This window comes from Alligator sinensis, unplaced genomic scaffold, assembly GCF_000455745.1.
Source record: "Alligator sinensis unplaced genomic scaffold, ASM45574v1 scaffold489_1, whole genome shotgun sequence".
Taxonomy (NCBI): Eukaryota; Metazoa; Chordata; order Crocodylia; family Alligatoridae; genus Alligator; species Alligator sinensis.
Window position 1 is genome coordinate 2,360,034 of NW_005841901.1, and position 16,445 is coordinate 2,376,478.

Genomic DNA, 16,445 nt, shown 5'->3' on the forward strand with positions numbered 1-16,445 from the left:
TGTTTTGCCTTTTGAGCAGGCTATGCTTTTATTCATATGTTGTCATGTGCTTCAAGACCTCCAAGCATGTTAACCCATAAATAAAACAGTTGTGATGGTAATTTATTTTAAAAGAAAGTTGAATTAATATGAAGTGGAAAGTACACGCACATAGCAAAATAGCTGTAGTGCATCATGCAGTATCAAAAACAAGTCATTTTAGGTCTAGTGTATAACACAAAATGTTCATATTGAAAATTGTATATTATAAATTTTTTCTGAAATGGCAAAATATTTTAATGGTCTGGAAAAAACTGTATGTTACTAACATAGGGTCTTGTCTAAAGTGAAAATTTATTTCTAGTTACTAGTATTTTAGTACTACTTGTATTATATAATTGTCAGTTTCTTTACAATTTAAAATTATATGTATTTGTCACGTGTTTCCTTGCATTGTACAACCAATACAATATCAGTGTGCCAAACTATGGGAATTACTATTTGCTTTGAAAGACTGTTTTACAATGTAAAATTATGAAAATTATGAAGATTTGTTCCAAATATTCATTCTGAAATTACGTTCTTAGTTCATCATATTACCACTTGGTTATTCCATACTTTGCTCATTAGTGTCTCTTAGTTACCATAACCAATTTTATTTCTTTACTAAAATATTTTGGATAAAATATAAGTGGTTAGTTCACTTGGTCTTTCTCCATAAATTAATCCCTTCATCCTTCATTCTGTTTATTCACCATATTTCTGGTAGTAAAATGTCCAGAATTTATGGTAGTTAAAAAAAATAAAACACTGACCAATCTCACCTAGACCTAGATCATAGAAAAACTGTAGATCTATATGCTCAATTCTAGCATATGAATAATCCTACTTGGGTGTTTAAAGTTAAGCATGTGCTTGAATTTTGGCACATTTTAAAGCATAGTGTTTAAGTGGAATTACTGTGTCCCTTCTGTAGAATATGATGCCTTTGTATACAGTTAAAAAGCATGTTACTTTTTGTTGCCAAAATTGCTGTCCCTGTTTTCTGTAAGGTTATTATTTTCCAAGGTTCTTTATTGTTTAAAATATAATTTGATTTAATCATTCTATAATTTTTGTTTTACATTGTTAATTTGATTCTTCTGTTCTGACCTCATAAATATTTGCAGGTCCTTACTGATAACTTTAATGTGTTGGTGGATTATTTTGCTTTAAATAAAACTCCTCTGCAAGGCTTAGGGATCCTTAACAAATCATTAATATTCCAACCAAGTCCTAAGAGCACAAAAATAGTCATTCATAGAAAGCTCAAGTAGCTAGTGACCTACAAACATAAGTTCTCTCCATTCATTATTCGGCAAGGCATACCTTTGGCTTTTTCCAAAAACAAAATTAGTGAAATTTATTTTGCATTTTAAGTGGTAGAATTCAGTCTGTGGCTGATTTGCTATCTTATTAAAAAGGCCAGGCTGGAACACCAATCCAATATGTAATATTTTGACAGTATATCTAGAGCATCCTATTTTGTCTGATTTCCCTAGTCTTGCTTTATCTTATATAGCAAGGGTTTGTCAGTCAGGGGTATGCGTACCCCCAGGAGTACACGCAGGCAGGCAGTGATGGAGTGCCGCCACCCTCCACCTCCCAAGAGCAGGACCCGGGGGCGAGGGCAACAGCTGTCCTTTGCAGGCTGTCCAGGTGCTGCCCAGGCAGCCAGACATGGTGGGGGGGGAGCTTGCACATGGCGGCCACCACTGCCATCCACCACCCCATGCCACTGCCGTGTGCAAGCCCCCCTCCTACCCCCCGCCTCGCATCCAGCTGCTGCCACTCCCCCCACTCCTCCAGAAGTGTACTCAGAAGGGGTATGCATCTTTAAAAAGATTGAAAACCCCTATTATATAGCATTAAATAGCAGAATTTGCTGTTGGGGGGGGGGTTACCTCTAAACTTCTAATTTAAAATGTTGCTTTATTCTTGACAGATAACACTGCGGGTTTTTTTAAACCTTATCTGTCTGTCTTGTTGGAGTTACTTTTTAAAGCCAGTATTTCTGCTTCTAAATCAGATGTGGGCAAACTATGGACTCCAGGCTGTATTCAGCCCACCAACTGATTGGTTCTGGCCTGTGGGCACATGGCCTCAAATTGATTGTATCTGGCCCACAGTGCTCTGCGTGGGGCCAAGCCCCACTTGCTCCCATCCGGGGCAGCCCACGACATGCTCCTGCCTGGCTTGGCCCCAGCCAGCGCGCACGACTATCCGGCAGGGCTGCTTCTGGTGCGACTACAACCACCTGAGTACTGCTCGGCTCCTCCTCCTCCTCCTGCTCCTGCTGCGCCACTCCAGGCAGCATGGGTAAGCCATGGGGATGCGCACTAGGCAAAAGATGCGCAGCCAGGTAGAGGGAATCTGCAGCCGGACAGCTCCTGCCCCAGCACACAGGGTTCCAGCTCCAGCTCCTGGCTGCTTTCCATCTATTCTGCCTCTCTGGCACAATGAGTGGCCACCTGCAAGTGGCCAAGTGGATGGAAGGGGCCAAGAGCTGAAGCTAGAGCCTGACTAGTTGGGGAAAAGCCACCTGGCTGCAGCTTCCCACCACATGGGTGGGCATTGCTAGTGTACATGCCCACGGGTTCCCTGCACTGCCTGCTGCCCAGAGCAGAGCAGCTGGGGCAGGAGGAGAAGCCACTGGAGGTCGGGGGAGCTGAGCAGTACCTGGGTGGCTGCAGCTCCTCTGGTAGGAGCCCCACCAGAAAGCTGTGTGCATTGGTCAGAGGCAGGGCAGGCGGGAATATGGCACAGGCTGCCCCAGGCGGGAGTGGGCAGGGCTCGGCCCCACATAGAGCGCTGTGGGGGCAGCCACAGGCCAGATTGGGGGGGAGGAGGACCACACATACACTGCAATGCCCAGGTGAGCTCTGCTGCACATGCTCCCTGTCCCTCCATCCCCCTTCTCTCCACTCACATCTGACTGGCTTCCAGGGCCTGGTGCACGGGCAGCCTCTCACAAACATGTTCATGCCCCCACCCCACATGCCCACCCCTCCACATACCGTCACACACAGCTCCACACCCCAGACACCCACATGCTCAACCTGCCACACCCGCACATAACATATAAGAATAAGACTTTATTTTGTGCTATTATGCAATTGCCTCTATATATACTACTCAGAAACATCAAGATATTTTTAATATAATTAAAATATGTTTTAGTTGATGTTTGATTTTTACTATATGAATTGTTTTTTATCTGTAATTTATTAAAATGATATCTGCTGAAAGAATGTATGTGTGAAGCTCTCAACAGCTTACCAAAACTTGTCAAATGGCACTCCGGCCAAAATAATTGTCCACCCCTGTTCAAAGCAAAGAAAAAGCTTAATAATCTTACAGTTTTGGAATAGAAAATAATTTGTTAAGTTTGAAGTAATTTGTATGTTTAACATTTCATAGTAATTTTCAGTTATTTAAATACTGATCATCATGGACACATCCTACCCTATTATTTTCATCAACTAGAATCATGACTGATGGGTTAAGTGACCCACAGGATCTCTCAGGCAGTTATCAGTTCAGACCTTTGGCATCATTGTCTTAAGTAATCCTGGAAGATGCATCACAGCAACAGTTGAAAGTCTTCCAAAGGTTCAAACTCTCAATAAATAATCAACTCTAAACACTGTATACAAAGGTGAAAATTCCAAATTATGACACTTCCTGTTATCTGAAGAAATTGTGGTAAATTTAATTAGTCTAGTCTTAAACATAGGCAGTCTTAAAGTCTAGACTTATTAGTGTTGGGGAATATCAGAATGGTCTCTCAGAAAAAGTAGAAGAGAAACGCAGAATGAACAACAGAGCGGGGAATAAGTTCCCAGTGGTACTCTTTCAGATCAGTGCTTGTTGCATGTTTACTTGAGGATTAACACCTGAAAGGTGTACAAAACCATCTTACAAAGATATGGAATTTGTTCTCCCAGTCCAAAAAAAGAATGAAGCTGTTGTCTGTTTAGAACTAAATGTATAGACACACAAACTATTGACACCAAGATAAACTGGAATGAGGCTTTGCCCCCATCAGCTGCGTTTCAGTAACTTGCTATTCACACCCTGTGATTTTGGTGAAGAAGAATGTGGGGTGGGGTCACCAAAGACCTCCTCACTGGTTTCAAGGGAGGAAAAAGAGATTTTAAATCCTACTGTCATATTATGTCAGGAAGAGATTTAGAGATTTTTTTTAACTAATCCTTGGATTTCTCAGTAGTTATGGCTATAAAACAGAATGTCAGTGTTAGTTTATAAAAGATAACAAAAAATCAGTTAATATTAATGGATTCTGTACCACACTGAAATATTCTAAATCTTTCAGAGTGGGATGGATAAATTTATAGATCTTATATACATTTAGAATGCCTGTTTGACGTTGAGCTCAGAGATATATCAGCTGTGCGGCATGAAGTTTGAGCGGGTGCTTTGTTTGAGGGGTTTTTTTTGGTTTGTTAGTTTCTTGTTTAGGAGGCAGTTTTACTTTGGTCACTCAATCAGTAAATAATTTTCACTGATGAAATAAAAATGAGGCAGCAATAAGTGTCCTCCCAAAACCTCACAGATGTACAATGATTACCATTACAAGAGGGTTATTTCTTAGATAAGCTAAGCAAGAATATTTTGCTGGCCACCAGAGAATGATTTAGCATTTATTGAGTTGCCTTCTGTAAATATTCACTGTTGATTTACCCTTTTTTAAAAATGCCTCAAATTAATTAGGCAAACGTATGTACTTATGAGTTGGGAGCAATTTTGGGCTTGAATGGTGGTGGTGCTTTGCAGCTCAACTTTTAAGTTTTGTAAAGAAATACACTGACCCCAGCAGGAACAAACCATTGGTAATAATTAAAGATTTTTTTTTCACCATTATGTGTACAGCAGAAGAAATCATGCTCTTTACAGTGTCTCCTTAGAATGACATAGATATTTGGGAGAACTCTCAAACTATAGGGACTGAATAGGTAATGAAGTACTCTTTAGTGAAGTACTGACATGGGCAACTAAAGAAGGCTGTGGAATCTCCTGGAGGATTTTAAGAAAGGTTAGACAAATCTCTGTCAGTGATGGTCTAGATTACACTTAGGCCACTTACAAGCATTGCATTTCAAGCAGGAGAATCATGATTGTCCTGGTAGAAACTACAAGTATATACAGGTGTTTGTTCTATTTCTCTTTGGGGGAAACATGCCCCTTATGTTAGAAAGGTATTCCTGGAAGGTCTCCCTTTCAAGAGACTCCCAAAAATGAATGCTTGTACAGTCCTCTCCAAGTCTGGTCCCAGGTGGGCACTGGAAGTGGCAAATTCAAAACCAGTGGGGATGGGCAGCAGGCTCAGGTTCCCACCCCCATGGACTTTAAATGCCCTATGTGCTGCCCAGAATTTCTCAGAAACTTCTATCACTAGAAATGAATAACTCTTTGTGGCTTTAGTCCTGCTTCACTGCAAGGGTTAGACGATATGTCTGGATAACATCCTTTACATCACCTCCTCTTTATGATTCTGTAAAAAATAGCAAGAGATGCATTACCTTTTGGTACGCAAAGCTACAAGCATATGAGGAGATTTCACAGGTTGGATGCGAAGAGTAGACATTTTTATGTTTTATGTATACATACCAGTTGTAAAGCCAATTGTAAGTATTGTCTGAACTACACAAAGGAGTATATCATTGCACAAAGTACATACTTACTGAAGGAACAGCATCTATATCTATTTCCCTGATAATCAGGAGATAAAAGTAGGCTCCCACTGTTATCCAGGAACTGCTTATTGAGGTCTGCCAGTATTGCTCAAGCAGAAGCAGTCAACAAATGTAGACTACCACTACACAAATGAAAAATATCCACTGTGCCATTTGAGGAACTGAAGAAAGGATTCTCTGAATTAAGGAATAGATCAAAATATGTTTTTCCATTGGGAGGCTTTAAGAAAGCACTGATGCCTGCATATTGCAAAGTACATTTGATAGGTACATATTACAACACCAATAACCAAGTCAGCCTTTGACATTGCTTGGCACTAGGAGAGGATTTTCCCTCTGCATCAGCAAGTTAACTTTCAAGAAGTTGTGAGCTTTCCTGTTCTTCTGATGGTATGTCCCCACAAACAAAAAGTGTGATGAAGAGATACCTATGCTTCTCTTAAAGCTAGTTGGAAGTAGGTTATCCTGGATGCATCTACAGGAGACGTTTACTGAGCAGTAGACTACTTAGCTGTGCAATAAATGTCATATATCTACACGTGGGCCCCTGTTATACTGGAGTAAACTAATTAACTCTGCTGCGGAGTTTTTTCGTGCACAGCAGCAAAAAAAAATGTGACACTGACCAGCTGGCTGGAACACAAGGGTGCTTCAGTGCAGGGGCTGCCTGCCATCTGCTCCTGCACTGAAGCAGCCTTGTGCCCCAGGCAGCCCCTCCACAACACTTTGAGGTGGGGGGGAGCAGCCCTGGGCTGGCAGGCTGACCCCCAGGATCTCTTGCCTACCAGGGCTGCTCTGACCCAGCTCAACATGCTACAGTCCCGAGCACGTGTGCAAATGGCACACCCAGAGCAAAAAACTGGAGCAATAAGCTTATTGCTCCAGAGTTTATTGCTTTGCATTATATGCAAGTGTAGATACACCCACTGCTTCTCAAGCAAGTCCACACAGTTTTCTGCTGATGCATCTAGTTTCCAGTTCCCATGCTGATGTATGAGAACCTGTAAGTTGGTGGGTTCAGGATGCATTGAGGCTTTACTTCCTACTACAAAATGTTTCTAGCGACTGGTCTATTATCTGATGTTACAAGGAAAATTCTTTAAAAGGATTATGGCCACAGAATTAAACTTTTCAAAGTAATTCCTTTAATCAGTCTTTGATGGTGCATTATCTAAGAATCATTTCTTATTATTTAAGAATGGTTAATTTCATTCCCGAATTTCAAGGCAAAGTGTTTGAGCTGGATTTTTGAAAGATTAGGAAAAAAATAGGAACATCTTAACTAAAAAGAAGACCATAACAACTGTGAGCATTTAGGCTCCTAATACCATTGTCCAGACGAACAAGTAGAGGTGGTTAGCTGAGTTAGTCTGTCGTCAGGCAGAAGGCAAGGCAGGGTGGCACCTTAAAAACTGACTCATTCAGAAAGGCATAAGCTTTCATAGGTGGCAGTCTGTTTCAGAAGCATGTGACAAAGTAGGCTGGTGCCTCTGAGACCCTATGCCCCTCTGAATATGTTGGTATGCCTTCTGGCACAAGAACAGATGGACACTAGAGATGGATACTTTTGTGTCTGGTAATGATAACTGGCCCAATTTTGCTATAACTGAACTGGGGCTTTTGGTAGTAAGATACATGCAAGACAGATTTCTTAGTATCAAGGTCTAGTCCAGGATTAAATGCAGAAAAAAGGTTATTTACACCATCAAAGGTATTCAGGTGTGTTAAAATCATTTGACTTTTGTGTCACCAAAGTCCTCCTTTTTCCTAAAAGAGTTTTATTTCATAATAATGGGGCATTGTACAGCTCTGGGTGAAATCTTGATAAGACTAAATGTTTTCAATACAGTTTGGTCTTGTTTTTCTAGTCCTGAATACTGATTCTCATAACAGAAAAAATAGTGCTCTTCTAGTTAAATGTCTGTTCTCCTCACCGAACCATTATATCAAGGCACCTTTATCATTGCTGATTAAAGCAGGAAGAAAATATTTAAGAAATTGAACACATACCAATTAGTATGTACAGCTGATGGGCACATTAAGAGAATTAAAGTATAAGCTTGCCACTGTGCTGACAATTTTTGCTCAAAAGTTACCAAGAACTTGGTACTGAAGGATAGAAAACAAAAAAAGGTCATAGCAATTTTCAAAAGGAGTGATTCTAGCAAATGCCATCTTCACCATACCTTAATGTAATGCATTGTGTCCCACATGGTCTGCCTGCTGGATCTGGCCTGTGGAGCTGTGTGATCCACCCATGAGTATCGGACCAATCCTGCATGCCACATGCAGTGTACAGGGTTGTACATTACATGTGACACCTGTAGATGAACCCTGCACGCTACTTCCAGAGCTAGTCCATATCAAGCCATTCCAGAGCCAGCACACAGGACTGGTCTTGTGGGGTGCGACATGCAGTGTGCGCCTCATCCCAGCCCACTGTGCCATGGGCAGGACCCTGCTCTGGGGCTTGCACTGCCTGCAGCACATGGGCTGGACCCCGTGCTATGGGCACAGTCCACAGCACTGGAGGCCAACACAGCACAGGCACTACATGCAGTGCCCTGCCAGACAGGCTCTGCACACTGTCTCCAATGCACATTGAGAGCCTGGGGCCCAAACTGGACTTGCCCTAGAGCTAGTGAGTAGGGCCAGTCCGGCAGGGCATATTCAGTGTGCATGCCATGCCAGTTCCCTGGTCTGTATGCAACACCCGCACTGCAAGGTCCAACCCACACACCGCCTGTAGTGCAGGCCCTGGTGTGGGGCCAACAAGTGCTGTACAGAGCACAGGGGACCAGCACAGGAAGATGCTGCATTAGGCACCCTGCCAGACCAGCCCTGCATGCTGCTTCTGGTACAGCCTGATCTGGCACACAGCCAGACCCAGAGATCCTCATCTAGTCACACAGCTGGATAAGTTTATATAATGCAATAAAAAGTGTGTGAGAGGAAGATTTGTGAACAACTAGAGAAAAATGGAACCATGAGTAGGAGCCTACCTCACTCGAGGGCATGGCTGGCTGATTTTGTTTGGAGGTTGTGGGGCCAGCCACCATATTCATGAGCTGATTATGGTGGCCCCTCCTTCCCCCTCCCCCCCACACCTCTAGCTGAGGGGCCCTGGCAGCCCTGCTCCTCACCACTGAATGGTTGCAAGGGCTGTCTGTCATGTGGCCCCACCTCTTGCTGCTGATTGATTGACAGGGGTCGGGCCACATGATGGGCAGCCCTCTCAGCAATGCCAGATTTTGCAATTTCTGTGAAATCGCAATTTTGGTAGGTCCCTAACTGAGCAACAGAGCTGGTACAGTGTGTTAAATCTTGTCAAATATTATTCCTGTTTTGATGGAATAAAAATCAGTCACTGAAGTATGTAGATATTCTCTGCATTTCACAAACATTTTTATATAATACGTTGCCAGTTGTACATTCAAGTATGTTTAAAATGGGTTTGAGCCTTGACATAAGGGAGTAATATCATTTTTGTGAAGGATTAATCAATGGTTGATGGTAACTCATTAACTCGGCGTTGGGATGTCCATCTAGCCTGTAGTTTTCATTACTTCATATGGTATTTAATATCTTCATTAATTTATAGTTAAGTGTGTAGGTCAACATATTCATTAATTAGAAAGGGTAGCTTGGTCAAATGGCAAGGGTAGCGAACTGGAATCCCAAGGACCAGCGTTCTGCTTCCAGGTGTTCTAGTCATGTGCCATAGAACCCAGAGGCACATCAGTTCACTTCCTACATCGTTAAGTTAGTATCATAAAATAAATGATAAATTATGCGTTTGCATTAGGTATTGGACGAACTAGCTAACAGAAATAATATGGGCGGAGGTATAACATAGAAAAAATAATAAAAAATGTATTATAACTTTAAAAAAAAACTTGAGCAAAAAGATATAAGACAACGTCTGAAATGTTGGAAGGCAAAATCCTAAAAAATAGCAATGCCAAAAAGAGGCCTTGAGAGCAGATAGATGTGAGTGTATAATTCAGTAAAGTAGTTGAAAAAAACAGGGTAGCTCAGGTCCTAGACAGATACAACATTTGAAGAGCTTCAGGCTTTTTTGAAGTGCTTCACAGGGCAAGTAGACAGACATAGATGGCAAATATTAGCTCATAATATACAGTGGAATGACACTTCTACAATCTGTATAATATGTACTATTTTCAGTCTACTGTGGCGAGACATATTAGATGCTAGTGAAATATATAGCTCTAACAATAAGTTTGGTGATGTTAAACTCCAAATAGATAACCAGTTATTTTTTTTCACTTCTGTGAAGTTAAATCTTCAGCTTTTATAATGCATTATAATATATTAGTTCTATGATAAATAATGCAAATAGAAGCCCAATAGGATTTCTTTATTATTGATATAAGGACACTTATGTATTAAAGTAAGGATATATATTTTAAAAACACTATTTTGAGATCATATGCAAACTTTTAATTATGAGTCTTTTTTGAAATATTCCATTATTACAACAAAAAAATTGGCTGGCCTAAAACTTGTACCTAATCTTATCTGCATATTCTTGCTTACTTGATGTACATGAAAAAGTAGTTGTGATATCATGACAGTTCAAGAAATATGTAGCTATTGATATGACTGGCAAAAAAAAAAGGAAATACATGTATTCCCTTTTTTTTTAATTAAATTATTTGCCAAATTAAGTTTTTGTTAATTTTACTAGATATTGAGATTTAAAAGATAGGAACCCGTGCCATTTTTACAGTTGTTTCGTTTGCTTATCCTGCATGTGATCTCTTCAAGTTATCCATAGACTGAAACTAATTTTTTTGTTTAAATATAAAAGGGAAAATTAACCTGGTGTTCAATATTTTTTCTTTATTTTTTTTTTACCAGACCACTTTGCTCAGTTAACAAAGAATTTTTTATGTTTTTATTTATTTTTAAGTTTTTGTATGTTGTTGCTACACCTGACTTCTTTATTTGTTTTTGTGTTATGCTAGCATTGGTTTGAAAAGTGGATTGCTCTGAGGTTTGTGTCTTTTACATGTGAGACAGGAATGAGAAATGTGAAGGACATGTCTTGTTTCCCCACTGTACGTGATCTGTCGGGTACACACAATGGGCTGATATTGTAAAGTTAACATCTGAAATGTTTAATACGCTCTTTAGGGTTATTGGTTGTAGCTGTGTTGGTCTAAGGACAGACCTGCATTTTGGCTTCTATTCCACCCAGGAGAGCACACAGAACACCAACAGACACTTCCTATGCCTGAAAAGGGGTGTTTGTGCCTGAAAGCTTGCAAAGAACAATTTCCCCAACTATTTAGTTGGTCTAATAAAAGATACCACATTTACCCAAAGAACCATAATACACGCTTTAATATTTCACTGCATGGCAACTCACTGTCTGTCTTGAATGTTTCATGAATATAGTTAATGCTTTAGAACAGAAAACTCAGAACATAAATTGCATAAACCCCCAGTCTAAGACATGACCTCTTAATTTAACTCATTTCTGTGTAACAGTCAAAAAATAGTAGTGGGTTTTGTGACCTGTGTGTGTGTGTGTATATATACACTTAACACACACGTGCGCACGCGCACACACATACATGCTCTTGGGGTAAGGGAGCATAATTATCAGTTTCAGTTACTCTAGCAGTAACTCTGTTTTGGATAGGACAGAATTAAGCATTCAGTGTACTGTACTCTACAATATTTTTATACAAACTGTTTTTATTGAATTTTATGCATATATTGTTCTTTTGCAGTTCTTTGTCCTACATGAAGAGGACTGCTTTTCTTCAGAAGTAACCATGCTCCTTCCTCTGACAAGAAGTACTCCTTGAACAGTTCATAGTATTTTTCTTTTTATTTGGCACTGTATCTAAACATGTATGTATTTACTTTCTGTGTCTGTCTGAACAATGGGCATGATGACTGAACTCATCCATTTTAACTTAATAGTGCAATGTACTTGAGCATAGAACAAACACTGTACAGTTTTACTCACAAATGTTGTTTTGGCTTTTTAAAATCTATTTTTACATTGTACAGCATGTAGTAATCCCTCCCACACCTTTTATTGGTGTGAAAGGGAAAAAAAACTTTAAATAATGTAAATAAAGTAAGCTTATAGTTTTAACTAATTTACCGTAAAATCATCCTTGTTTCCTATATCGAACATACAAGAGGGATCACAGCCAAACCGGCACTAGAAGAGTCTATGGAAGTTCTTCAGTGGATACCCCAAAGCATTGGAAACTAAAACTGAGCACTTTTTTAAAGCAGTAATGTGGATTAAAACAATGATATAGCATTGTTCAGGCATTGAGCAAATTTTACAAGGCTTTGACAGGAAAAAAGAATCACAATGTGGCTGCAGCCTTTACTCACTGCTTGATTAATCTGAACATCAAAACATTATGTAATATTTATGTAATTAATTTCCTTTTGTTTTTAGTCTTCCACTGTTTTTTAATCATGACACAAGAACTTCACAAGGTTTTATGTGAAAGGATTGAAAAAGTCAGCTTAAATTCCCTTCAAGTATTATGTTAAAACTTTTCATTATTTTGTACCTGTAAGATTTCTTACAAATCTTTTTTTCTTAATTCTCAGTCTGGGAAGATGATGTACCTGCACCTAGGTATCATTGATGAGAGCATATTTTAAAAATCTTATTAAAGGTATAAAATCATACCTTTAAAATCATTGATGATTTTTGTCAAACCTATAGATTAAATCAGTGATCTGAAAGGAAAAGTAAAATACTAACATAAAGAGATAAAGTGGTTCTTTAGGTTTCATTCTTCATTTATTATGCATATATTTTGTGGTAGACTTGAAGAGATAGGGACTTTATAGCAACATAGGAAGTTTTGCTTATAAGCAAAGATTTTTCTTAAGAATTTGCTTCCATGAAAAAGCCTTGGTGAGAGAGAACCTGTAAAACTTCCTACAATGCAGTATTTTTACAATCTGTTTATTAATACCATGTACCATATGAGTTTTCAGTTTCATTAGTGGAATACACTAAATATGATCATGGCTCTCTGTCACTCAATTATGCATTTTTTCTCTACATGCAATTGCTATAATTGAACCTCAGTATTATGTGTCTGTCATACCTGTCACTGTTTTCAGGATATTCAGAGTTCAGAACTCTTCAGCACTGCACCAGCTTGTCAGAAGCAGACCGTTGTCTCCCTGTTCAGGTGGGATAATGGCTTTGTGTTGCTTGCCTTTTCAATGAGATGTTCACATGCAGTTGCTGATCTGGTTAGGTCTGTCAGTTTCTGGAGAGTTTGGGTTTTTGGGGGGATTTTTTGACTACTTTTATTTTACCCTTCCTTTAACAGGTCCTCCAAAAAGAAAAATGCCATTTGTTTCCTTAGCTAGTGTTACGACTTGAGCATGGCTCTGTATGTGTTCCTGTAGACTGCTGCTTTTCAAGCTGCTCTGTTGTAGTTCTTGGCTGAGAGAGAGAATCCTGTTCTCTTATTTCAATACAGAAAGGGAGACACCGTGGCATAAAATATGGTGAGCCCTATCATTGTTCCCTGAAGCACATCTACTCAAAGATATTTCATCAAGTTGTTAGGTGATAAGATTTGGACCTAAAAGGTCCAGAACATTCTGGCCCTGATCCAGAGAAGCACTTAGGCATTAGAGTACTCTTTCTGAATTCAGTGGCACTACTAATGTCCTTATAGTTACACAGGCATAAGTGTTATGGTGGATCAGAGCCAGAATATTCAGGACCTTGCAGAATTAAAGCCCAAGGTCTTTATCACTCAATAAAATTACTCTTATATTCCAGGAAGGGACACGTAAGACAGCAGAGCTGAATGATGGTCTTACTGGGAGTTGATGTTGGTAGAGCGTAGTTTTAATATACAATTCTAACTTAAGTTCCACTCCATGCCTTATTGGTCCCAGATTCATGGAGTGTCATGTACTGGAGTTAAACTGGCAGGACTATCTTTTAATATATTTCTTTGATGTCCTTAAACATCAATATTTAGACCCAGGCAAAAACTCCCTCTGAGTGCCTGTATAAATCAATTACAGAGAGAAAGAAATAATAAAATATTTTTATATTAGTACTTTTGTTGTAGGGGTGTTTTATGGAATGTTCTACCATGCTTATAGGACCCAGTACTTTGCCATTTTGAAATGACTGCAGAATATTCTATTCCCAAATTTGTCTGAGGAACACAAACAAAGTAAAATGGCAGTGTTTAATTTTAATCTAACTCCCTGGCATCTTATCATTTTACTTACTATGCTAGCTAAAACTTTAACAAAGCTAATTGTTAGGGAATTCTAAAACAAGGTTTTTCCCCATTTAACATGGGGGAGCCCCTCATCTTAGAACTGAGTAGGAGGGCATGGGGAGAGCAGGTGGCTGCTGTGACTCAGGCTCCAGCTCCTTCCTGGGGTCGGGGCTGTAGCCCCAGCTGCTGCCTGCCCCCCTCCTCCTATCCACCTCTGTACCCCACCATCTTCCCCCCTACTCCTTCATGCAGCCTCTGTTCCCCACCTGTACCTCTTCCTCCCTGCTTCCCCATCTCCCCATGGGTGCCAGCAGGCTCTGTTCCCGTTCTAGCCCGGGATACTGAGCATGGCCTTAGCCAGCCCCCCAAGAAGTTGTGCATGCCCAGAATTTGCAAATATATGCCTCTGATGGAAATACGTAATACTAATGTGGGTCAAGCCTAAGGAGGCAAGTTTTCTTTTAATAAGAATAAAACAAAAAGCCTGAATAAGTGGCATTAAATCACCTGAAGTGCTTGCTAAAGCTATCATATATGTATAACTGTTTCCCAGTTCATTGGATTCAGGTGCTTCATTTGATAAGTTTACCTGCTGGCTTCCTAGAATCAGCTTGGATGAGGGCAGTCTGTCTGAGAGTTAATCCAAATAGACAGAAATCATGCTTATTGGCTAGGAAAACAAGCAGAAAAATGACATTTAATAGTATCAGTTTCCTTCCGCTTAATGGCATTTCATCTTACTGCATTCTCAGCGGCTTCTAGATAGACACAGCAGGAAGGAATGTTTTGTCATACATACCAGGTCAGGAAATTGTGACCTTTTTCTTGGCATGCAAACCTTAACACAGAAATTTACATCTCTGTCACTTCTAGATTAGATTACCTAAATATCATCTATGCTTTAATGCCACCAAGAAATTGAAACTAGTGTAGAATGTGGCAGCTTGAGGGCTTAGTAGCAGTGCTTACAGAGAGAATCCAACATCTGTGCAACATCATTATATGGCTTCAAGTTAATTTCCAGAAGCAATTTAGTATGTTGGTTTTGATCCATAAAGCTCTGGAAAATGAAGTCAGTTGATATACTTTAACAGTTCAGTGAGAAAGGGGTTGTAGACAGGAATATTCAATGATAAATCTACAGATCTGAAATACGTTTTCCCTCGTCGATATACCTGCACCCAGATTTGCTGACCATTAAATTGCAATGCAGAATTCAGCTCTTCTTCCATGCTTTTTCTAAGAAAATAGGCTGCATTGGACTGTAAAGTTGCCCTAGTCTGGGTACATTTAGAACATTTTTATCTTAATTTGTATGTTTAATATTTTTGTCTGGAGCTGCATCTGAATCTAAAGACATTCCAAAGATTATCAGAATTTCCATTACAGAAAAACAGAAGTAGAAATTAAGCCCGAAAAGCATCTATCGGGATCACGAAGGGGGTTATTTTGGGGTTGGTGGTTGTTTACACAGCCTCGGAGAAACCCTGAGACTGATGGAAATGCAGGTAAACACATCTGGTTTAATGTTAGGACAAGCCAGCTCGTTACTCCCAAATTCTCTACATATTAGGCTTTAATGGATTCTAGGGAGTTTATATACTGCATGTGCAATAACAGGTAAGAAATGTTCCCTGAAGACACAAGCTACTAATTATCCTACAATTTAATTTTTCTGCCCTAAGCCAAGGAATTTGAGAGTGGTATGTGCCAATGTTTTGTCCTTGCTAGAAGCCTAATCTCTTGTCCCATTATTCAAATTCCTCACCTTCAGTTTAGCTCAAGACTTGTTTTTCCCCTCTTCATTTTTATTCATTGTCAAATAAAGGCTGACTAGTTAATTGAACTAGTGCAAACAACACTGATGAAGAAATCTCATTACGCAGGAGACATACTTGTTGCATTTTTCTGTTATGTGTTTCTATGACACCCTTTAGAAATGTGTGTTTTAGCATTCAATACAAAAATGAAAATTCTACGTCTTCCTCACATTTATAACCATTGAGCTTAAACTGTTTTGTTCTTTTCAAACCAGTCACTTTATGTGTTTGCCTTTGTTAACTTTATTGAATAAAATACTAATTGCAGAATATCCGTTCATTTATTATTTACATAAAATGCTTATAGATTTTTCCAAAGGAATATGAATAACTTCAGTAATAAATCCTGACTCTCTGCATATGATAAAAAAATTAATAAAATGTAAGTACAAAGTTCTTCTCAAATAAAAATGAATTGCACAGAATATGTCCAGATATGGTTTTGGAAAACAAACAAGATTCTAGATTTGGATCTCTCAGCAATTTTACATCATTGTAGGTACTGACTTCAGTGAAATTCTTCCCTATTTTACATCGCTATGGCTGTATCTACACATGCGCTTTACTGCAGAGTAGACTAATTAGGTGCAGAGTAAAGTGTCACCATCTACACGTGCAACAGT

At 39.5% G+C, this 16,445-nt stretch overlaps 1 protein-coding gene across 1 annotated transcript in view; it reads left to right on the forward strand.

Annotated features, from left to right (window-relative positions):
- The window catches only part of FEZ2 (fasciculation and elongation protein zeta 2), a gene marked incomplete at its 5' end in the record, with an annotated part of 58,817 nt that extends 42,594 nt beyond the window's left edge, over positions 1–16,223 (forward strand). Inside the window, one exon of the mRNA XM_006018435.3 lies at positions 11,495–16,223. Coding sequence (XP_006018497.1) covers positions 11,495–11,511 — 17 coding nt within the window. The remainder of the gene's footprint in view (positions 1–11,494) is intronic.
- Between the last annotated feature and the right edge of the window lie 222 nt (positions 16,224–16,445).